Source organism: Macaca fascicularis, chromosome 9, assembly GCF_037993035.2.
Source record: "Macaca fascicularis isolate 582-1 chromosome 9, T2T-MFA8v1.1".
Taxonomy (NCBI): Eukaryota; Metazoa; Chordata; class Mammalia; order Primates; family Cercopithecidae; genus Macaca; species Macaca fascicularis.
Genome location: NC_088383.1, coordinates 74400871 through 74423808, shown reverse-complemented (window position 1 = coordinate 74423808; position 22938 = coordinate 74400871). Strand labels below are relative to the sequence as shown.

General features: G+C 51.2%; 3 protein-coding genes across 6 annotated transcripts in view; all 3 read left to right on the top strand.

The window, feature by feature from the left end:
- CHST3 (carbohydrate sulfotransferase 3) overlaps positions 1-22637 on the top strand; it is a 50978-nt gene extending 28341 nt beyond the window's left edge. For all 4 annotated transcript variants that reach the window (XM_045400099.3, XM_005565577.5, XM_065520919.2 and 1 more), the window contains exons 2-3: positions 14910-15156; positions 16334-22637. In XM_045400099.3, the coding sequence (XP_045256034.1) occupies positions 14999-15156; positions 16334-17630 (1455 nt within the window). In that variant the 5' untranslated portion in view covers positions 14910-14998 and the 3' untranslated portion in view covers positions 17631-22637. The remainder of the gene's footprint in view (positions 1-14909; positions 15157-16333) is intronic.
- On the top strand, positions 18937-22637 carry LOC107130840 (uncharacterized). The gene has a single exon (XM_065520920.1). It carries the CDS (start codon positions 20324-20326, stop codon positions 20801-20803), a length of 480 nt encoding a protein of 159 aa, XP_065376992.1. The 5' UTR covers positions 18937-20323; the 3' UTR covers positions 20804-22637.
- Positions 18937-22637, top strand: LOC107130839 (uncharacterized). Its single transcript, XM_015456202.3, has one exon. It carries the CDS (start codon positions 19864-19866, stop codon positions 20353-20355), a length of 492 nt encoding a protein of 163 aa, XP_015311688.3. The 5' UTR covers positions 18937-19863; the 3' UTR covers positions 20356-22637.
- Positions 22638-22938: the final 301 nt, after the last annotated feature.

The following is a 22938-nucleotide window of genomic DNA, read 5'->3' as shown; positions in this document are numbered from 1 at the left end:
CCACTCAATGAGTCTCACGTCTCTGCCAGTCGGTTCCCCCGAAATTCACCCGCACAGTATATTCCAGGGCATTTTGTTCTTCGCTAATTAAATATATGAAAAATGGCGTCGCATAGACTGTCGTTCTGCTCTGCACATCTGTGCTTTCTTTGGGCAGTTGCCCTCCGCCTTTTTCTGCTGAAATACTCATAGGGGATTATGTTCACACTCCAAACACACTCCAGTGGCCTTCTCCAAATTTTCTCAAAACCCAAAAACCTTTTGTGGGGAAGCCCTAAGATATTCTATATTTTAGCTGTTATAGGCATACCTCAGAGATATTGCAGATTCGGTTCCAGACTACTGCAACAAAATTAATATCACAATAAAGCAAGTCACACAAATTTTTTTGTTTCCCAGTGCATATAAAAGTTATGTTTACACAAACGGGTGCAGTGGCTCACACCTGTAATACCAGTACTTTGGGAGGCCAAGTTAGGAGGATCACCTGAGGTCAAGAGTTCACGAACAGCCTGGCCAACATGGTGAAACCCTGTCACTACTAAAAATACAAAAAATTAGCCAGGCGTGGTGGCAGGCGCCTATAATCCCAGCTACTCGGGAGGCTGAGGCAGGAGAATCGCTTGAACCCGGGAGGTGGAGGTTGCAGTGAGCAGAGATTCATGCCATTGCACTCCAGCCTGGGTGACAAGAGCAAAACTCTGTCTGGAAAAAAAAAAAAAAGTTACATTTATACTATACTGTAGTCTATTCAGTGTATAGTAGCATGTCTAAAAAAAGTACATATCTTAACTTAAAAGTACTTTATTTGCTAAAAAAAATGCTAACAATCATCTGAGACTTTAGCAAGCGAGTTGTAGTCTTTTTGCTGGGGAGAGTCTTGCCTCAATGTTGATGGCTGCTGACTAACTGCTGAAAATTAGGGTGACTATGGCAATTTCTTTCTTTTTTTGTTTTTTTTTTTTTTAGTTTTTTTGTTTGTTTGTTTGTTTTTTGTGTTTTGAGACAGGGTCTTGCTCTGTTGGCCAGGCTGGAGTACAATGCCATGATCACGGCTTGCAGCAGCCCTGATCACCTTGGCAATGCCCCCACCTCAGCCTCCTGAGTAGTTGGAACCACAAGTGCGTGCCACCACACCCAGCCTATGTTTTTATTATTTGTGGAGACATGGTCTCACTATGTTTTTTCTTTGTTGTTGTTGTTTTGTTTTTTTTTTTTTTGAGACAGAGTCTCGCTCTGTCACCCAGTCTGGAGTGCAGTGGCCGGATCTCAGCTCACTGCAAGCTCCGCCTCCCGGGTTTACGCCATTCTCCTGCCTCAGCCTCCCGAGTAGCTGGGACTACAGGCGCCTGCCACCTCGCCCGGCTAAGTTTTTGTATTTTTAGTAGAGACGGGGTTTCACCGTGTTAGCCAGGATGGTCTCGATCTCCTGACCTCGTGATCCGCCCGTCTCGACCTCCCAAAGTGCTGGGATTACAGGCTTGAGCCACCGCGCCCGGCGGTCTCACTGTTTCCCAGGCTGCTCTCAAACTCCTGGGCTCAAGGAGTTCCTGGGCCCACCTGGGCTTCCCAAAGTGCTGGCATTACAGGCGTGAACCACTACACCCAGCCGTAATTTCTTAAAATAACACAACAATAAAGTTTGCGGCATCAATTGACTCTTCTTTTCATGACAGATTTCTCTGTAGCATGCAATGCTGTTTGATTCACAGTAGCACTTCTTTCAAAATTAGAGTCAATTCTTTCTAACTCCACTGCTGCTTTATCAACTAAGTTTATGAAATATTCTTTTTTTTTTTTTTTTTTTTTTGAGACGGAATTTCGCTCTTGTTGCCCAGGCTGGAGTGCAGTGGTGTGATCTCGGCTCACTGCAACCGCCGTCTCCCAGATTCAAGCAATTCTCCTGCCTCCACCTCCCGAGTAGGTGGGATTACAGGCGTCCACCACCACGCTTGGCTAACTTTTTGTATTTTTAGTAGAGGCAGGGTTTCACCATGTTGGCCAGGCTAGTCTTGAACTCCTGATCTCAGGTGATCCACCTGCCTCGGCCTCCCAAAGTGCAGGGATTACAGGTGTGAGCCACCATGCCCAGACAGTTTATGGAATATTCTGAGTCAAGCTTGTCCAACCCATGGGCCACGTGCAGCTCAGGACGGCTTTGAATGTGGCCCAACACAAATTTGTAAATTTTCTTAAAACATGATGAGATTTTCTTTGTGTTTTTTATTTGTTTGTTTGTTTTCTCATCACATACCATTAGTTGTTAGTGTACTTTGTATGTAGAACAAGACAATTCTTCTTCCAGTGTGACCCAGGAAAGCTAAAAGACTGGACACCCTGCTCCACATCCTTTGTTGTCATTTCAACAATATTCACAGCATCTTCACCAGGAGTAGCTTCCATCTCAAAAACCACTTTCTTGACTCATACAGAAGAAGCAACTCATTCATTCAAGTTTATCATGAAATTGCAGCAATTCGCTCATATCTGCAGGCTTCACATCTAATTCCAGTTTTCTCTTATTGCTTCTACCACATCTGCAGTTCATTTCTCCACTGAAGTCTTAAACCCTTCAAAATCATCCACATGGATCCACTTCTTCCATCCACTTCTTAGCATCCACTTCTTCCAAATTAGCATCCATTTCTTCCAAATTCCTATCCATGTTGATATTTTCACCTCCTCTCTTGAGTCACAAATGTTCTTACTGGCATCTAGAATGGAAGGTTTTCAATTTACTTTGCCCAGATCCAACAGAGGAATCACTACCTATGGCAACTATAGCCTTACAAAATGTATTTCTTAAATAATGTAACTTGAGGGTCAGATATGGTGGTTCACGTTTGTAATCTCAGCACTTTGGGTGACCAAGGCAGGAGGATTGTTTGAGGCCAGGAGTTCAAGACCAGCCTGGGCAACATAGTGAGACATCTCTACAAATTAAAATTTAAAAATTAGCCAGGAGGCTGGGCGCAGTGGCTCACATCTGTAATCCCAACACTTTGGGAGGCTGAGGTGGGCGGGTCACCTGAGGTCAGGAGTTCAAGACCAGCCTGGCCAACATGATGAAACCCATCTCTACTAAAAATACAAAAATTAGCCAGGCGTGGTGGCAGGCACCTGTAATCCCAGCTACTTGGGAGGCTGAGGCAGGAGAATCGCTTGAACTCGGGAGGCAAAGGTTGCAGTGAGCCAAGATCACGCCACTATACTCCAGCCTGGGTGACAAAGCAAGACTCCATCTCAAAAACAACAGCAACAAAAATTAGCCAGGTGAAATACCATGCACCTGTAGTCCCACCTACTTGTGAGACTGAGACAGGAGGATCACTTGAGCCCAGGAGTTTGAGGCTACAGTAAACCATAATCATGCTACTGCATTCCAGCCTGGGTGACAGAGTAAGAAGAACCTGTCTCTAAAAAAAAAAAAAAAAAAAAAAAAAAAAAAAAAAAAATTCATTAAAAAACGACCTTGAAAGTCAAAATTACTCCTTGATCCATGGGCTGCAGAATTAATGTTGTGTTAACAGGCATGAAAACATTACTCTCCTCTTACCTGTCCATCAGAGCTCTTGGGTGACCAGGTGCATTGTCAATGAGCAGTAATATTTTAAGCAGGAGGTGTCAACAGTGGGCTTAAAATATTTAATAAATCTTACTGTAAATAGATATGCTGTCATCCAGGCTTGTTCCATTTACAGAGCACAGGCAGAGTACATCTTGCTTAAGTGTTAAGGTCCCTAGGAGTTTTGGAAGGGTCAATGAGCATTGGCTTCTGCTTGAAGTCGCCAGCTACCTTAGCCCCTAACAAGAGAATCAGTCTGTCCTTTGAAGCTTTGAAGCCAAGCATTGACTTCTCTCTAGCTATGGAAGTCCTAGATGGTATCTTCTTCCAATAGAAGGCTTTTTGGCCTACATTGGAAACCTATTGATTATTGTAGCCACCTTCATCAGTGATCTTAGCTAGATCCTTGGGATAACTTGCTGCCACTTCTCCATCAGCACTTCCTGCTTTACCTTGCACTTTTATGTTATGGAGATGTCTTCTTTCCTTAAACCTCACGAACCAACCAAAGCTAGCAGCTTTGAACTTTTCTGCAGCTTCCTTGTCTGTCTCAGCTTTCCTAGAATTGAAGAGAGTTAGGGCTATACTCTGGTTTAGGCTTTGGCTTAAGAGAATGTTGTGGTTGGTTTGATTTTCTATCCAGACCACTCAAACTTTCTTCATATCAGCAGCAAGTCCACTTCACTTTATTATAATTTGTGTGTTCACTAGAGTAGCCCTTTTCATTTTCTTCAAGAACTTTTCCAGCCGGGTACAGTGACTCACGCCTGTAAATCTCAGCACTTTGGGAGGCTGAGGTGGGCATATCACTTAAGGTCAGGAGTTCGAGACCAGCCTCGCCAACATGATGAAACCCCCTCTCTACTAAAATACAAAAATTAGCCTGGCATGGTGGCGGGCACCTGTAATCCCAGCTACTTGGGAGGCTAAGGCACGAGAATCACCTGAACCCAGGAGGTGGAGGTTGCAGTGAGCCGAGATTGCGCCACTGCGCTCCAGCCTGGGCAGAGTGAGAGGCTGTCTCAAAAAAAAAGGAAGAATTTGTCTTTCGCACTCACAACTTGGCTAACTGTTTGGTGCAAGAGGCCTCACTTTTAGCCTTTCTGGCTTTCAGCATTCCTTCCTCACTAAGCTCCATCATTTCTAGCTTTTGATTTTAAGCAACAAAAGCGTGACTCTTTCTTTCACTTGAACACTTAGAGGCCATGGCAGGGTTATTAATTGACCTAATTTCAATATTGTTGCATTTCAGGGAACAAGGAGAGACCTGGAGACAGGGAAAGAGACCAGGGAATGGCTGGTTGGTGGAGCAGTCAGAACACACACATTTATCGATTAAATCCATCATCTTCTATGGGTGTGGTTTGTGGCACCCCAAAACAATTACAATAGTAACATCAATAATCACTGATCACAAATCACTATAACAGGTATAATAATAATGAAAAAGTCTGCAATATTGTGAGAATTACCAAAATGTGACACAGAGACACACAGAAAGCTCATGCTTTTGGAGAAATGGCGCTGATAGACTTGCCGAAGACAGGGCTGCCACAACCTTTGATTTGTAGAAAACACAGTTATCTGTGAAGCGTACTAAAGCAAAGCACAATAAAATCTGGCCTGTTCGTATTCACAAAAGCATATAAAGGCATGTGAGTAATAATATAAAATTAGCTGGATCAAGATCGTTGCCAGCCGTGGTGTGGAATGGATTGGCAGCAGTTCTGTGCCATTTCCCAGGCTCGCTGTGCTTCCATCTCCTCCCTCATTCATGAAAGACAAGCCAAGCAAGGGACAAAGGTATACAATAGTTGCTGTAAATGTCCCTATTTCACCTATGAGAAAACTAAACTCAAGGAGGTTTAAGTTCCTTGCCTAAGGTCACAGGGCCTCAAAGGCAATAAGTAAAAGCAAGGAAACTGAAAGCACCCATAGTGAGAGAGATTCATTGCTAACTTTGTCAGATGTTGTGCCAAGACTCTCTCTTTCTCTCCCTCTCTCTCTCTCTCTCTCTCTCGCTACCCGTCCCCCCACCCCGTATGTGTCTCTGTGTGTGTGTGCATATGCATGTATATACCCTTTTTTTTTTTTAACAAAATAGACTGCAACTGGAGATACTGATGTGTCCTATTTTTTGGTGCAGCATCATAACATAAGCATCTTTCTGGGCAATAAATTAACGTTATGCTGGCCTTCTTTTTTCAGTGGAGCATTAATTAAGCATCTTGTATGTGCCCAATATTCTGCTGGTTCTGGAGGGGAGAAGGCCAGCCTACAGGAAACAACAGCTAACTCTTTAAGGCAGTGCATAAGTCCATTCATTTGCTTCACAAACGTTCATTGAGCCCTGCCACGTGCCAGGCACTGTGGGTATCGTGGAGAACAAGACTGCTGTACGAGGCAAGAGCGGGGCTCCTCCTAACTTCCTCTGTCCCCCTAACCTCCCCTCACCCACAGGCATTGCTGGGGGTATTTTCCTGGGTTTGTTTGTTTGTTTTGTTTTTTGAGACAGGGTCTCGCTGTGTTGCTCAGGATGGTCTCAAACTCCTGGGCTCGAGCAGTCTCCTGCCTCGGCCTCACTATGCCTGGCTGTTGTTTATTTATTTATTGTGGTCAAATGTACATAGCATAAAATTGACCATTTTAACCATTTTCAAGTGTACGGTTCAGTGGCACTAAGTACATTCACACTGCTGGGCAACCCTTCCCACTCTTCCACTGCAGAACCCCTTTCATCTTGCAGAACCCAAACAGTCCCCATTAAACATTAACCGCCCCCCCCCCCAGCCCTTCATCCCAGCCCCTGGCAGACACCCTTCTGTCTGTCTCTATGATTTTGGCGCTCTAGGTACCTCATAGATAAGTGAGATTTATAGTATTTGTCCTTTGGTGACCAGCTTATCTCACCAAGCATGATGTCCTCTGGGGACATCCGTGTGGAGCAGATGCTAGCATCATTTTGACTTCTCGAACATCTCGTGGGTGTCACCTCCCCCTCTACCTCTCTATCACTGCCTTGCTCAGCTGCCTGCTCTCTCCTGGACCCTTGCAGAAGGGACTGACTGGGCTCCTGGCATCCAGTCCTGCCCTCTTCTAATGTATTTTTCATACCACTTCCAAAGTGGTAATACATTCCTCTTTTGAAATCTTAGATTTGGTTATTAAAGTGATACAGGTGTATGGTTACCAAAAATTCCAACAGTATAAAAGAGAATACCTGCCTGGGCAATGTAGAGAGACCCTGTCTCCATAAGTGTTTTTTGTTTTTGTTTTTGTTTTGAGATAGAGTCTCGCAGTGGCTTAATTTCGTCTCACTGCAACCTCTGCCTCCTGGGTCCCGGTTCAAGCAATTCTCCTGCCTTAGCCTCCCAAGTAGCTGGGATTACAGGCATGCGCCACCATGCCCAGCTAATTTTTGTATTTTTAGTAGAGACGGGGTTTCACCATGTTGGCCAGGCTGGTCTCGAACTCCTGACCTCGTGATCCTCCCACCTCAGCCTCCCAAAGTGCTGGGATTACAAGCGTGAGCCACCGTGCCTGGCCTCCATAAACGATTTAAGAAAAAATGTAGCCAGGCGTGGTGGCACACCCCTGTGCTCCCAGCTACTTGGGAGGCTGAGGTGGGAGGACTGCCTGAGTCTGGGATGTCGAGGCTGTAGTGAGCCAAGATCATGCCACTGTACCCCAGCTTGGGTGACAGAGTGAGACCCCATCCCCCCCAAAAAATAAATCAAAAGGTGTAAGGTGAAAAGAATCGTAACATTATGTTTTTGTAGCTCTGCATCTGTGATGGTGCCCCCTGCATGGCTTGCTTTCACTGTCTCAATGCCCCACAGTTACCCAGCCTGCTGGCTTTGAGAAGATGCTCGCCACGCTTCTCCCATGCTGGGCTTGGGCACGTCCTTGGCCATGAATCTTGGTCCATGTCCAGGTTCTGAATGAGCTAGCAGACTCCTCCCAGGGCTGCCTGGCAACATGGTTGAGGGCATCATGGACACCAGCTTCAGCCACAGCTCCTTACCAGGCAGGTGCAGTGAAGCCAGGAGGTGTGGGTCAGTTCCCACCTCTCCAACCTGAGGTCCTGCACTTCCTGCAGCTGTTGGAAGGGACTGTGTCCAATGGGAGCAAGAAAGTGTGCTCCCCAACAGCCCCATGCGGGCATAAAGGGCCGAGGGGCAGCCAGGCCTGTCCTGGCCGCGGCTGGCTCAGAGTCTGTGGCAGCCCCACCCCTGCCAGGCTGGTCCTCAGCCCCAAGATCCACCTATGGCACTCGTCCCTTTACAGCTACGTGGACATCCACTGACATTCAGGTGACACACCTTTGCCTGCTTCTACTCCGTCTTGGCAGTGGTTGGACAAAAGGAAATCAAAGATCGGTTCTTTCTTGGGAGAGGAAGAGGAAGCTGGAGCCCCGGGGGCTCGGATGCGCTCAGGAGTGACATAGCCCCATAGCCCTGGGGCTCTACTGGGTGCCGGTGGGTGGAGGTGGTGGGGGAGCTGGAGCCAGGCATTCATTCACTTCCCCTTCTTTCATTCCTGCTCTTCTTTCGCTCACTGGCTCATTCAGCAGTCTCTGGGCTGGGCATTTACCCTCCTGTCAGACACCACACTCCTGATTGGGTGGCCTTGGCCTTCCCAAGCTGTGTCTGGATGTCCCCAAGTGAAATGGAATCTGGGCTGGACAGGCCACCGGATGGACAAGCTCTTCTCATCTAAAACCAAGGCAGTTGGCATTTTGGGCTAGATGGTAAGAACAAAATTAAAAAATAAAAACCAGGCAGGCTGGCACAGGAGCCCCATTTCCCTGCCCTACTGTGCCAGTGGCCTGGGGGCTTCCCCGCCACCTCTTTCTTCACTCTGCAGATGCTGAGAAAACTCACAAAAGAGCCCACTCCAAGGTGTTTGGCAACAAGGTGGGTGGGGGCAGCCTCCCAGCACCCAGCACACGTGGCGCTTTCCCGCGGTGGGTTTCAGCGCTCCCACTCTGCCTTGGAGTGCCTCTGTCACCAGCTCTTGCCCTCCCTTGGCTCCTCTTTCCCATGCAGCTCCTCCTCCAGCTCGTGGGAAAGGCCAAGAGGCTGAGCCAGCAACAGCTGAGCACCAGCCCCTGCCCAACCTCCCCCTACCCCACCCCACCCCACCCCACTGTGCTCTTGGCCCCAGGCAGGCGAGGGGAGTGGAGTTTTGCTGCCTGATGCAATGTCTGGCAGGGCCGTCCCTTATCACAGCCGACTTGCTGGGACCCCCACCTTCCCTGGGGGAGGCTAGAACGGGGCCACAGTCCATTTTGGGCCTCAGTGGAAAGGCCTGGTTGGAGACCATCCAAGTAGAAAACTCGTTCTCTGGGAGGCACCTTGCCAAGTCACGAGGGAGGCCTGAGCAGAAAGACCCCTGGGGGAGAGAAGGGAGGGAAGCTGAAGCCTCACTTGCTGGGGCTTGCCCGGCCTCAGCTCACAGCCCCCTTTTTCCACAGCGTTCCCTTGCTCACATTTGTCTGCAGATGGCTTAGGCTGTTTTCTGCCCTCCCCCTTGTTAGCCCACAGCTGTAAAAGGCTGGATGGAAACAAGAATTCAAGAGACTAAAGTTATGTGCAGTCCCAAGTGTGAAGTTTTGCCCACAGTCGGTGCCCATGGTTCACACTATGCTCCCAGCACAGGTTTCCAGCACACACCCTTGGCATGTACCTGTGGCCTACGCACTCATGCTCACAGCCTGTGCACACGTGGGCCACTCATCTATGGAGCAACTGCCTTTTTTTCTTCCTCTTCACATCTTCTGTCAACTTAGAACGATTAAGCATCTTGCACTGGGCTCAATGCTTTGGGAAGGACATTGATTCATTCATTCATTCATTCAGCAAGTATTTATGAAGCACCCACTCTGTGCCAGGTACAATTCCGGGCATTGGAGATGCAAGGGTAGAGCAGACAGATGAAGCTCTCCTCTCCCGGAGCCAGTGTTCTGGGGGATGAGAGGCCATCAGCAAGCACGTTTCCATCTAGGAAGGGAGTAAAGCAGGGTGCCGAGAGGGAAAGTGATGGGGGTGGCCCACATTAGGTCAGGGGTCAGAGAAGGACTCTAGAGCGGGGGGACATTTGAGCTGAGTCCTGATTGCTTAGAAGGAGCGAGCCAGAGCAGATCTGGCCCTGGCAGAGGGACCAGCTGATGCAGAAGGCCCCAGGTGGGGAGCAGCAGGAAGGGCCGGGGTAGGGGTGTTGGGAGAAGAGGTGGGAAGGGTGAGCAGGGTCTGGATCTCGAAGGCCCTTACAGGGCTTTTTTTTTTTTTTTTTTTTTACCAAGTAGTGCATGGAGTGTTTGAAGCAGGAGCTGCCTTGTTGTCTGTGCCTCTGAGAAGTTTCCATGTGGCTGAGAAGCTGGGTGGCAGCACAGTTGTAATCAGGTGCTCAGGTGCTCCCCTGTCTGGGTGGCAAGCGTGCCCACATGGGATCCCATAGAGGAGGCCGGGCCTGAGGAAGCCAGGGAAGCAGGAGGGGGCGTGGGGAGGCCAGCAGAAATGTGGGCCTCCGCGGGGAGGGAATAGGCGATGCAGCATGGAGGATGAGAAGCCCACAGCAGCCGCACTAGGGCCCCAGGAGATTGTGGATGCCGTCGAGAGCATTATTCGGTGGAGGGGTGGGGACAAAAGCCAGATGAGACAGTTCGGAGGTGATAGGCAGGTGAGGACGTGAGACAGAGGGAGAACAGTGATTTGAGAACTGTGTCATAGGTGGGACAGGAGTCCACATCCCAGTCAGCACCTGGAAGGTTGGGCTGGTTCTGCCCAGGGCCTGGCACGTAGTGTGCACTCACCAGATGGTCGCTGCCCTGAAAGAACTCAGCACCGTGCCTCCTTTCCTGCCTCTGGTGTTTGCTGTCAATGTGCAGAGTGCTGGACAAAACTGGGCCAAGGGAGCTGTCCCACTGCCTGCTGCCCTCAAGCAGAGCTGACCTGGCACATGCCTCTGGCATGCTTCACTGTTGGCCTGGCCGCCCCAGTGGGCCCAAGCAGGGGATGCCACCTGTTCCTTGGGCTGTTACGTATTTGCTGGGGCATTGAGGGGATGAAACGTTTTTTGTTTTTTGTTTTTGAGACAGAGTTTTACTCTGAGTGCCCAGGCTCCAGTACAATGGCATGATCTTGGCTCACTGCAACCTCCACCCCCAGGTTCAAGCAATTCTCCTGCCTCAGCCTCCCAAACAGCTGGGATTACAGGCGACCGCCACCACACCTGGCTAATTTTTGTATTTTTAGTAGAGACAGGGTTTCACCATGTTGGCCAGGCTGGTCTCAAACTCCAGACCTCAGGTCCACCTGCCTCGGCCTCCCAAAGTGCTGGGATTATAGGCATGAACCACTGTGCCCGGCTGGATGAAAGGTTTTGAGTACTAGGGGCTAGGAGGGACCAAGAGAAAGAGGAAGAGATTTTTTGGTTCTTCCCATGAACTAAGCAAGGGAGGCAGGGCTAGCCCTTGCACCATGAAAATGGGAGAGAAGTGATACAAAGGTTCATCTGATGTCACAGGTGTCACAGGTCTGCTTCTTGTAAAGGGCCTCCTGCACGGGGGGCCTCCTGCATGGTGGGTTCTGCATGGGGCTTTGCTGAGTAACCCCCATCCGGGCCCTATCCCCTTCCCTCATGGCCCTGTGACCGCCTGGCACCATGACCCTCTCCCTGCTCCTGGCTCTAGGAAGCTCCAAACCTCTCTCACCTGCCTGCCCACCTGCCTGCTAGGTTTCCAAAGCTAAACAGAGGGGCGGCTGTCTGAGCAGAGCAAGGGAGCCAGCAGCCTGCCTGGGTTCCTGTCTGAGTGTCCAACTTTGCTTCTTCCTTTTAGGGCAGCGTCAGGAAGGATCTTAGGAACGCCGTGTTGCTCTGGGGATGAGGAGGCTGGAACAGCAACTTAAAAATAGAAATAGTACCTGGAAGGGAGGGAAGGAGAAGGTTCAGAGGCTTGTCATTTAGGCACCCCAACTTCTATACCTTACCAAGGTGCCAGGCCCAGAAGGGAGGGGTAGCTAGGGCAGCTCCCTCACCCACACCTGCCTTCTCACCCCTCTCCTATTTCATGAGCATTTACCATGCATCAGATACATTCCTCACAGCACCTTTATCAGCAGGGATGCCCTTTTCATGCTACAAACAGGATCAGAGAGGTTGTCACTTATACAAGGTTGCACAGCATCTAGAGACACAGAAAGGACTAGAGCCCAGGACTTCTAACCCCAGCTCCTGCTTCCCTCCCATCATCAGCCCCAGACAACCTGAGAGTGGAGAGGACAGAAAGTCAGGATATCAACACCTTGTACTCCGAAAACTCAGTGGTGCTTCTCACCCTCTCAGTGGGGTAGGTGGCCTCACGCCCCACCACGGGCTAAACAGGGTGCATGGGGGATGTAGCCCCACTGGCCATTCTATACATTCTTGCCAACAGCTGCCAGGCACCAGCCTCACCATTGTTTTTTGCACAGCTGGTCTGTGCCAAGTGCCATTCTAGATGTGACCCCCAACTTCGGGGAGTTTGCATTCTGGGAAGGGAGATGGTCAGCCGGAAAGCCCCACCACAGGAGCTAGGCTGGAGGTCCCCAAGGTACACCAAGAAGTTCAAATGACCTGGACCTGGGAGGGGTGGCCAGAGGCTTCTGCTGGAGGAACCTTAAGTAAGTTAGTGAACTTGTCTCAACCTCAGTTTCCTCACCCGGAAAATGGGTTAGTTGCTGCCTCATAGGGCTTTGCTGAGGATTGGATGAGTGCAAGTGCTTAGCATGGCACCTGGCACAGAGAAACATGCCTCAGTAAACTTCAGCTGCCCATATCATTGGTTGACCCTCCCAACCAGAGTACAAGCCCTGGGAGGGCACAGATCATGCCTGCTTGTTCACCGCCGTATTTTCAGTGCCTAGGCCAGAAGCCAGCACAAGGTAAATGCTCAGAAAATATTAACTTAATAAGTTCATGAGAAAAGGCCCAGAAAAATTAGGAAACGGCAGGACAATTCCAGTTAGGAATAGACTCTCCTAGGCCAGGTGAAGTGGCTCACACATGTAATCCCAGCACTTTGGGAGGCCAAGGCAAGCGGATCACCTGAGATAAGGAGTTCGAGACCAACTTGGCCAACATGGTGAAACCCCATCTCTACCAAAAAATACAAAAATTAGCCGGGCATGGTGGCACACACCTGTAATTCCAGCTACTCAGGAGGCTGAGGCACGAGAATCACTTGAACCCGGAAGGCAGAGGTTGCAGTGGGCTGAGATTGCACAACTGCGCTCCAGCCTGGGTTGCAGAGTGAGACTCCATCTCAAAAAAAAAAAAAAAAAAAAAAGGAATAGACTCCTTTCTGCACCTGTATTTGCTCTAGTCGTAAAAAAACTTTATAGCCAAGTGCAGTGGCACACCTGCGGTCCCAGCTACTCTGGAGGCTGAGGAGGGAGGATTGCTTGAGCCTAGGAGTTTGAGGCCAGCCTGGGCAATATAGCAAGACCCTGTTAGATATTATCTATTTAGATGATAATAATAATGACCTGTAATCCCAGTACTTTGGGAGGCCTAGGCAGATGGATCATCTGAGGTCAGGAATTCAAGACCAGCCTGGGCAACATAGTGAAACTCTGTCTCTACTAAAAATACAAAAATTAGCTGGGCACAGTGATGCATGCCTGTAATCCCAGCTTCTCAGGAGGCTGGGGCAGGAGAATTGCTTGAGGCGGAGGTTGCAGTGAGCCAAGATTGCGCCATTGCACTCCAGCCTGGGCGACAGAGCAAGACTCCATCTCAAAGTAATAATAATAATAATGATACATACTATTTTAGTCGAGAGTCATTTTTTCCTTTATCCATCTGTTGTTCACCAACTGTGTATCTCTTGCCTGGCCCAGAATTGAGAGATAATGAGGGGCCCAGACAAACTCCCTGTCCTGCCTGAAGGGATGTTCAGTATTGAACAATTGTTGCTTTATGGCTTTATGACAAAGTCCCAGGTGCTCATGATAATCTTTGTACAGTGGTGGGGCTGTAGGGAGCCCTAACATAGCCTGGGGAAGGCTGCCTAGAAAGTGGAGACCTGAAGGCTGAGGCCATGTTAAGGATTTAGGTAGAATTTATGCACTATGGTATTTTTTCTTTTGTTAATTTTTTATAATTTACACATACACATGGTAAAATGTGTAACAAGGCACAGTGTTACATAGCAAACATAAGCCTCACTCCACCTTCTCTCTCCACCTACCTGTCCACCTTCTAGATGCAGCCGTTGTTACCAGGCCTTGCGTTTTCCTGCAGCCAGAGTCCATTTGTATCTCACATCTATATTTTTTTCCCGGCATTTGTTTCCAAATGGGATCTTGCTACTTTGGAGGTTCTCCACCTGGGATGATTTGGCACCCCTCACCTTCCCACCCCAGGAGACACTTAGCAATGTCTGGAGATACTTGATGGTTACAGATGAACAGGGGGGGCCAGGCATGGTGACTCGTGCCTATAACCCTAGCACTTTGGGAGGCCAAGGCAGGTGGATTGCTTGAACTCAGGAGTTCAAGACTAGGTTGGGCAACATGGCAAGACTTCATCTCTACAAAAAATTTTTAAAATTAGCTGGGTGTGGTGGTGTGCACTTGTGGTGACTAAGGAGGCTGAGGTGGGAGGATCAATTGAGCCTAGGAGGTTGAGGCTGTAGTAAACTATGATCATGCCACTGCACTCCAGCCTGGGCAACACAGTGAGACCCTGTCTCAAAAACAAACAAACAATTATTGCCAATTAGTGGGTAGAGGCCAAGAATGCTGTCAAACATTCTATAATTCATAGGACAATCCCCACTTATCTGGTGGAAAATGGCAACAGTGCTGAGGTTGGGAAGCCCTGTCCTGCATAAGCACAGGGTCTGCACCTTGTGTGTGTGTGTGTGTGTGTGTGTGTGTGTGTGTGTGTTCTCATGTATTTTCTGGATCATTCACATTTATAGATCCACCTCATTATTCTTTGTGGCCACATAAAAATCCATTACCTGGATGCTCCACCATTTTCATTTAGGTATTTGCACTCTTTCTGCTATTATAAACATTTATGCTACAAGGGTTATTCTTTTCCATGCACATGCCTTTGATGTGTGAGGTCAAGGGAGAAACTGATGGAGGTGGGATGGATGAACCCAATGGTTCATTAGCATTTTAAACAACCTATTAAAGATACCTTCAGTCTCTCTGGGGCACATTATGTCTGGAGAGTGGGTCTGGGCCCTGGCTGCTCACCAGGGCTGAGATCCTCAAAAGTCTGGTGGAGAAACATCCTCTGCATTCCTCGTGTACAGACAAGGATGTTGTGACCACCTGTCTCTCCACAGGATGAGGGTGTCCCCCACCTGAAGACGACAAGCCGGGTCCTGAGTGATGCCCCTGAGCTGAGTGTCCAAGGCCGGCCCGAGGAACCCCCATGGCCCCACCTTTCCCCATGGAGAAAGGACTCACTTTGCTCCAGGACTGCCGGGACTTTCTGCACAGCCTGAAGATGAGAAGCAAATACGCTCTTTTCTTGGTTTTTGTGGTGATAGTTTTTGTCTTCATCGAAAAGGAAAATAAAATCATATCAAGGTGAGGGTTGCAAGCCCAAGTCTTCATCTTCCTTTCAAGGTGGGGTGGGTGGGGACAGGGAGGTAACTGCAGGGCTCTCTGTGGACCTGCAAATGCATTCCTTCAACAAGCCATCCCAGGCCCCTCCTGTGTCCCAGGCAGTGGCTTCTGCACACGTCCTCATGACTGCACAGGGGCGAGACTTGGGCTCTGGGCTCAAACAGCCTGGGTTGGAGTCCCCCGTGTTGGCCCTCTACAACTGTGAAAGGTTAGGCAAGATACTTCACATTTCTGAGTCTTCAGTTCCTCTTCTGTAAAATGTGGCTAATGATGGGACCAGCATTGTTGTAAAGAGTGAATGAGAAAATGTAAAAGCATTTAGCCCAGTGCCTGGCACATAGTTGGTGTCCAGTATTTGCTGGCTGCGACTATTACTATTAATTTACTTCCTGGCCTTGCATTAGCAGCACATCTCCTATAGAAGTCTTGATCATTGAACCCGTGGAAAGGCAAGGTCCTAGTATGGATACTCTGATGGGCAGGGCTGCCATGTGCAGCTGCCAGGCCGTGTACTGCTCAACTCCAGGAGCATGTCCCTCAAATAGGCTACCCTGGGAACGCCCCTTTACCTCTTTGAATTGGCAGCATACAGCTATGTGCAGTGGGCCTGTTAGATGTAGAAAGATTTCTTAGCCTGTTCTCCTCCCAGGCACAAGCCCTGCAAGAAAGCATTAGCTAAGATGGGTGGGTCAGGGATTGGGCAATACAGTGGACACTGTCAATGCCCCACTTGGGTCACTGAGCAAGGACCATTCTAACTTGTGCCTATTGGGTTCTACTGCAAGCCCCTACAGCTCTGCACCTGAGAGCTTTCTCTCCACCAGCACACTGGCAAGCCGGAAGTACTAGGGAGTAAATGTCCCCCCAGATCCCCATCAGACTGAGCCTCTGATGCCCACACCTGCTTCTAGCAGCATATCTGTCATGGACCTCTTTCCTCTCCTGCCTCACTTCCCTATCCAGTTCTTCCTGTGATCATGTCCCAAATAAACGAAGCACAAATCCTTGCCTTAAAGTCTACTTTTGGGGAAACCCAACTGAGACAGATCTTGTTCATCTGCTTGGGAGACTGCTTCGGGTTGCCCAGGAGGCGGGGTCCCCAGTCAGCCACTGACCCTGATCTTCTTTGTCCTCACAGGGTCTCAGACAAGCTGAAGCAGATCCCCCAAGCTCTGGCAGATGCCAACAGCACCGACCCCGCCCTGGTCTTAGCTGAGAACGCATCTCTCTTGTCCCTGAGCGAGCTTGATTCAGCCTTCTCCCAGCTGCAGAGCCGTCTCCGCAACCTCAGCTTGCAGCTGGGTGTGGAGCCAGCCGTGGAGGCCGCAGGGGAGGAAGAGGAGGAGGAGGGAAAGGAGGAGCCACCCAGACCGGCCGTGGCTGGGCCCCGGCGCCACGTGCTGCTCATGGCCACCACGCGCACCGGCTCCTCGTTCGTGGGCGAATTCTTCAACCAGCAGGGCAACATCTTCTACCTCTTCGAGCCGCTGTGGCACATCGAGCGCACAGTGTCCTTCGAGCCGGGGGGCGCCAACGCCGCGGGCTCGGCCCTGGTGTACCGCGACGTGCTCAAGCAGCTCTTCCTGTGCGACCTGTACGTGCTGGAGCACTTCATCACGCCACTGCCCGAGGACCACCTGACCGAGTTCATGTTCCGCCGGGGCTCTAGCCGCTCCCTGTGCGAGGACCCCGTCTGCACGCCCTTCGTCAAGAAGGTCTTCGAGAAGTACCACTGCAAGAACCGCCGCTGCGGCCCCCTCAACGTGACGCTGGCCGCCGAGGCCTGCCGCCGCAAGGAGCACATGGCCCTCAAGGCCGTGCGCATCCGGCAGCTGGAGTTCCTGCAGCCGCTGGCCGAGGACCCCCGCCTGGACCTGCGCGTCATCCAGCTGGTGCGCGACCCCCGGGCCGTGCTGGCCTCGCGCATGGTGGCCTTCGCCGGCAAGTATAAGACCTGGAAGAAGTGGCTGGACGACGAGGGCCAGGACGGCCTGAGGGAAGAGGAGGTGCAGCGGCTGCGGGGCAACTGCGAGAGCATCCGTCTGTCCGCAGAGCTGGGGCTGCGGCAGCCCGCCTGGCTGCGGGGCCGCTACATGCTGGTGCGCTATGAGGACGTGGCGCGCGGGCCGCTGCAGAAGGCGCGCGAAATGTACCGCTTTGCCGGCATCCCCCTGACTCCGCAGGTGGAGGACTGGATCCAGAAGAACACGCAGGCGGCCCACGACGGCAGCGGCATCTACTCCACGCAGAAGAACTCCTCGGAGCAGTTCGAAAAGTGGCGCTTCAGCATGCCCTTCAAGCTGGCCCAGGTGGTGCAGGCCGCCTGCGGCCCTGCCATGCGTCTCTTCGGCTACAAACTGGCGCGGGACGCCGCCGCCCTCACCAACCGCTCAGTCAGCCTGCTGGAGGAGCGGGGCACCTTCTGGGTCACGTAGGGGCGCCGGGGCCCCGTGTGCCCCTCCTCGTGAAAGACCTGCCCCGCCTTTCTGCCGCAGCCCTCGCAGAGGGCGGGTGCGCAGCGCCGTGAGCGGGCAGCACCTCCTGTAGCAGTAGGGCCCCCAGCCAGCGCTCCGCCAAAGCGGCGGCCCCAGGGTTAATCGCGGAGAACAGGACAGTGTCCGGTCCCCTTGAGGGCCATCACACCCAGACCCAAGGGGTTGCAGCCTCCTGAGCAGGCCCAGGCAGGCCCGGGCCTGTTGGCAAGCTTCGATCTCAGAGAAACATACATTTGTGCCTGGAGACCCTGCAGGCCAGAGTCCAAATATTTAACAACCAGAAGGGGCAAGGCTCTGACCAGTGACAGTCAGACCTCCTACTTTATTTGGTGTTAACCGTTTCTTGTCTGGATGGTGAAGTCTGGAATCTGGGTGGGTCCTTGGAGGAGGGGCCAGGACAGCCCTGGGTGTCAAAGGTGGCATTTGAGGCTCATTTGAGGTGACAGTGGCTGTTTACCAACCAGTACAGAGCGATTCAGCATTTTCATGAATGGAATGGCTGGATGAATCTGGGCCCCATATCGAGCTGAAAAACACACACATGCGTATAGACATGCATACATGTACGCCACACACAGACAAGCCTCATAAAGGCACAAGTGCACACACATCTATGCAGACAAGCTTCCTCGCTGCTTATGCCTACAGGGTTTTTCTGTATCACACACCTCAGAGGAGCCTGTGATTACATTTGTAGGATTATTTCGAGGGCAGGGCAGGGGAAGGAAATGCGTTAAAGGCCATGACATGACACGGTTCCCTGGCCAGGTTTGGGACTGAACGGCAGATTCAGAACTGCAGCGTTCAAAGCCCCTGCCCGCCTTAGGTTCTCATGGCTACCTCCTCTGACCTATCCACATCCTTGCGGCTGGCAGGCAGGATGTTTTGAAATGGTGCAGCCAAAGGCCCGGTCCAGCTTGGCTCGCTCCCGAACATGTCCATATTTGAAGGCTGCCTCAGGCCTGGCAGGGAGAGGCAGCTGTGGTCCCTGCAGGCAAAAGGCAGCTCATGGGGCCTTCCATTTCCAGCCAGGCCTCATCTGGGGCAGGGCCAAGAGGAAAGTACAGAGTACCCGTGGGGGAGAAGTCCCGCCAGGATGCACCCCTTCCCTGAGAAGCCCGCCTTCTCCCTCGTGGACAGGGTCGGCCAGCTGGTTGCCGTGGTTACAACCAGTGCCTGGAATTCCTCCTTAGGGCTCTGGGAAGAGTATTGCTCAATGCAGGATGTGCTGGGTGTTTTATTTGGGGTTTTTAAGTTATTTATGGCTTGGTGTCTTTCTTGTTTTGTGGCTGTGTTTTTGCTTTTGTTTCTGCAGGAGCGCCTCTCCCAAGCAGTGGGGGCCTGAGGGCTTGAAAGAGGCTGGGAACACTAGCAGGGAGCACTTGGCTCCTGGCAGAGGGAGAGGACAGGAGGAGGAGCCTTCCCCAGGAGGAGCGAGGAGAGGTGGCCGCATGGCAGGCCACAGTGCCCTATGGGCTTTTCTGTTTGAACCCCATGTGGGATGAATCTCAAAGCCACCAGCGTTCTGGCCTAGTGTCCAGAGCAGCAGAGATTTGCAGCCCTCGACCCTCCCTGAGAAGAAGCTGGATTTGAAAATCCCTCACAGGCCCTAACATGTTTCCTGGGTGGGCAGAGGCCTCATGATCAAGCAGCAAGTATACCCAGAGTAGAAGCCCTTCCCCACTCCCACCTCAAACCCAGGAGCAGAACTCAGTGTCCAGAGCTTGCAAGGGTTTGCCGAGGGCTGCCCAGCCCTGTTTCTGGTTTCCTGGACAATTTCTCTGTCAGATACGGCCCATTGTAAACCCAGAGGGCTGCATTTTGGGTTGAGTAATACGGACACCAGGGAAGTACAGAATGAGTCCAGCATTGCCGTGGGGGAGGGAAGAGTGTGTCCTGGCAGGAAGCCACCATTGGAGAAGGTGAGGCCAGTAACCGTCTCATGGGATTTGCAATCATCAGCCTATTTGAGCTGCTGGGTCTCTGTTACTGTGGACTCCAGTCATTCAAGGAGTTCTCCACTCTTGGGGTTTTTTTTTCTTTTCTTTTGCTATTTTGCCTGAACACCCCAACACTCTTGGTTTTAGAGGCCAAGAGTAAGTTGTGCAGAGACATGGTTCTAATTTGGAGTTCAAAGGAACACCAGCTCTGAAAAGGTGACTATGGGGTCAGGATGTTTCTGGCAGGCTCAGAAGTGCTGGCTGCTCTTCCCCAGCCTCCCCACTGCTCCCTCCTCTGTTCCCCATGTGGAGGTGGGGGGTGCTGGGACTGGGGAGAGGGCAGCCACCTCCATCCAAGGCTCTTCCTAGGGGCCTTGCTATTGTGGACAGCAGACTTTATCCCTCCTTCTTACTCTGGGCCAAGACCTCCCACTCCGCTCTCTGAGGATGGCACCAAGAATGGGCCTTTGGGACTTCTCAGGACATTGACAATGTGCACACTGCAAGTTGACTTAATTTATTTATTTTGTGAAAAGAAGAGACAGAAAATACCTTATTATCTGCAGGGACTCGACGCTGTACCCGAATCAAGAAAGAAAATAACAATAGAAACCATTCACACACTCTGTTCATGCACGGACACCAGAAGACGATTCAGAACACCAGAGGAGAATAAGCCGGAGCGCCAGCACCATGATGGCCCCGGGACGTTGTTTAAGATCTGAGATCCCTTGGTTTCTCTCATGTTTATCTGAGATGCCACATCAGGGCCCTTGCTGCTATATTACCTCTGCCCGGGTGTTTGAGACCGGTCACAAGTACGTGGGTGTTTCCTGGAAATGTATTCCCCTGGGACTCAGCGATGCTCTGGGAACCGTTGGGGTTTGGGGAAGGACAATGTGGTGTGACTATTGGCTTGACACGTTGTGGATGTGGTTGGAGTCATCCATGTGGACACGATTTTCAGCTTGGAGCTGGGATGGAGAAGATGGAAGCGCTGGGGGCCGGGCCTCCTTTTCCAGCAAGGCTGGCCCTGGTTTCTCCTCTGTTCCAGCTTGTCTGCCAGAGCCTTCCCCTACAAAGTGCCCACCTGCCCGGAGACAGTGGGAGCAGCTGAGGCCTCTCTCCACTGGCCGCCAGCCTCCCCAGCACAAGAGGACTATTCAGCTATGAGTGTTTACTCATGTTCTTTCTTATTGATGAGTTCTGCGGCCCAGCCTATAGAAATGGCTCAGAACATTCCAGGCCTTGGTGAGACAGAGCAGCATCCAGCGCTCACAGGCTGTCCCCGCTCTGCCTGTTCCCATCTTCCCCTTGGGGCCTGTTCATAAATTGAGGAATGGATAAGGGCCCTGGAGGGTCCTTGGGAGTAATTAGTGGAGGGCAGGATTCCCAGGTCCCCGTAGAGAGGGAAGGAGAAGCCCACATGTGCACAGAAGCCCGTCTCTGTCACACACACACTGCAGGTGGTCACCGATTTATTTTCCAAAAGCTTAGAAATATAAAGCAAATTTAGGCTTTTGTCCCTCTGCGATACATGCACTTGAAAATAAACAGAAAAGAGATGTTTAATAAAAAGTTTACTTCCTGTCTGCTAGCACCCTCAGCCTGGGAGGTACTGCCAGAGGCTGGCGTAGGGGAGCAGCTGCTGACCAAACCCCACAGAACGGAGGCACCGGCATCACACGACATCTTTCCCTTCCATCTCGGTCATCTATCTGTCTGGCAATGGAAGGAGCTCCAGCAGGAGGTCCTTCCCAGAAGGTTGATTCTTGGCCTGGGTGGTAGAGGAGATATCCTGACCCTAAAGTCTTCCAGCCCCAGGTCATCCTCTGCTATGCTGGGGTCCATTGACCGTATAGGCCAGGTGCGGTGGCTCAGGCTTGTAATCCCAACATTTGGGGAGGCCAAGATGGGAGGATTGCTTGAGCCCAGGAGTTGGAGACCAGCCTGGGCAACATGGTGAGACCAATTGACTGTAGGGCTTGTCCCTTGCTAGAACAGGAGCAGAAGACTGAATAGCTGTGTCCTCAAGGCAGTCCCCTCCCACCCCCATTCCCAAAGTCAGAAAGCGAAGCCAGATCTCAAAGGCTGATACCTGAGGCAAGGAGAGCTAAGGAGAGAGAAAGCGGGGTGGGGTGGGAGCAGACACCCTCACAAGCCAAGTGTGTCTTACAGATCTGTACAAGCTGATAGAAGGACCGCCTGCTGAAATCCAGGGCTCCTGAGTTGATGGGTTTGCTTGTGAAGCTTCTAGGACAAGGCGCAGCCAGATGGAAGGGAGAGGATCCAGGACTTCCTAAATGCAGCCGCATCACCTCTCAACTCGCTGCAGTTTCAGAGACAGTGGAAGCTGCTCTTTACCTCAAAAGCACAAAGCAGAATTGGCAACTTCACATGTCTCAAGAGCTTCAAGATCCTTTGGTCTTGTGTCCTTTGGCACCCCACAACTGTATGGGGGACAAATTTGTTACATGTTTCCAAGGCTACAGACATGGTGCCATCCTCACGGGCCTAGCTCATGTGAGGTACATGTCTGCCATTGGTTTGAACAGGGCACCCCCTGAAGTCTCCATCTCGGCTGTATAGTCTAGTCCAAATTTGCCTGGCTCCCCCGCTCCCTCCCAGGTCCTGCACACTGTCTTTTTGCCAACACCTCAGCCCTGTGTGCTATTTCATGTCTGCATGGTACGAGACACCGCTTCACGGCATATGCTGCCACGGTATGTACATATGCATCCACGTGTATGTGTAGCATGTAGCTCATTCTGCTCAGCCTCTGGTGCCGTTCCACATTGCTCCCAGCCCCACTGCTGTCACTGTCGTCCCAGATGTCCTTGCCATGGCCACAGACAATCTGCCGTCTCCTGGAAACGCTGGGGCTGCCCTTCAGAGAGCTGGCAGCCACTGGCAGTCAGGGCCTGCTTTGCAGAATAGAATGTGAACCCATCTCCTGATGGCCTACTTGACTTATTTAATTAAAGATGAAAACATGCAACGAGCAAAACCTGCAGCGTGTCTCTGCCTTTTCCTTTGCATTTGTTCTCAGCAGCAATTGGGTCACAATTTTTTTTTTTTTTAATTGACGGAAGGGAGGTGACTTCCAGCATGAAGCAGGACAGAGAATCCATTCCCTGCCCATTCCCAAAGGATCAAAGGCACTAGGGGAATATGGGCAGGATGAACGTTCCTTGTGTTACCAGGCTGGCAGAGCTGGTGGGGACTGCGCTGGGGGGAGAGAGAGAAAACCCAGGTATTTGGGGGCAGAGACAGGTGCATTGGGCCAGCGGTCAGGGGGCCTGGGGATG

Excerpts from the sequence above, each read along its gene's own strand:
- LOC107130840 (XM_065520920.1), top strand. The coding sequence starts at position 20,324 with ATGATGGCCCCGGGACGTTGTTTAAGATCTGAGATCCCTTGGTTTCTC.
- LOC107130839 (XM_015456202.3), top strand. The coding sequence starts at position 19,864 with ATGTTTCTGGCAGGCTCAGAAGTGCTGGCTGCTCTTCCCCAGCCTCCC.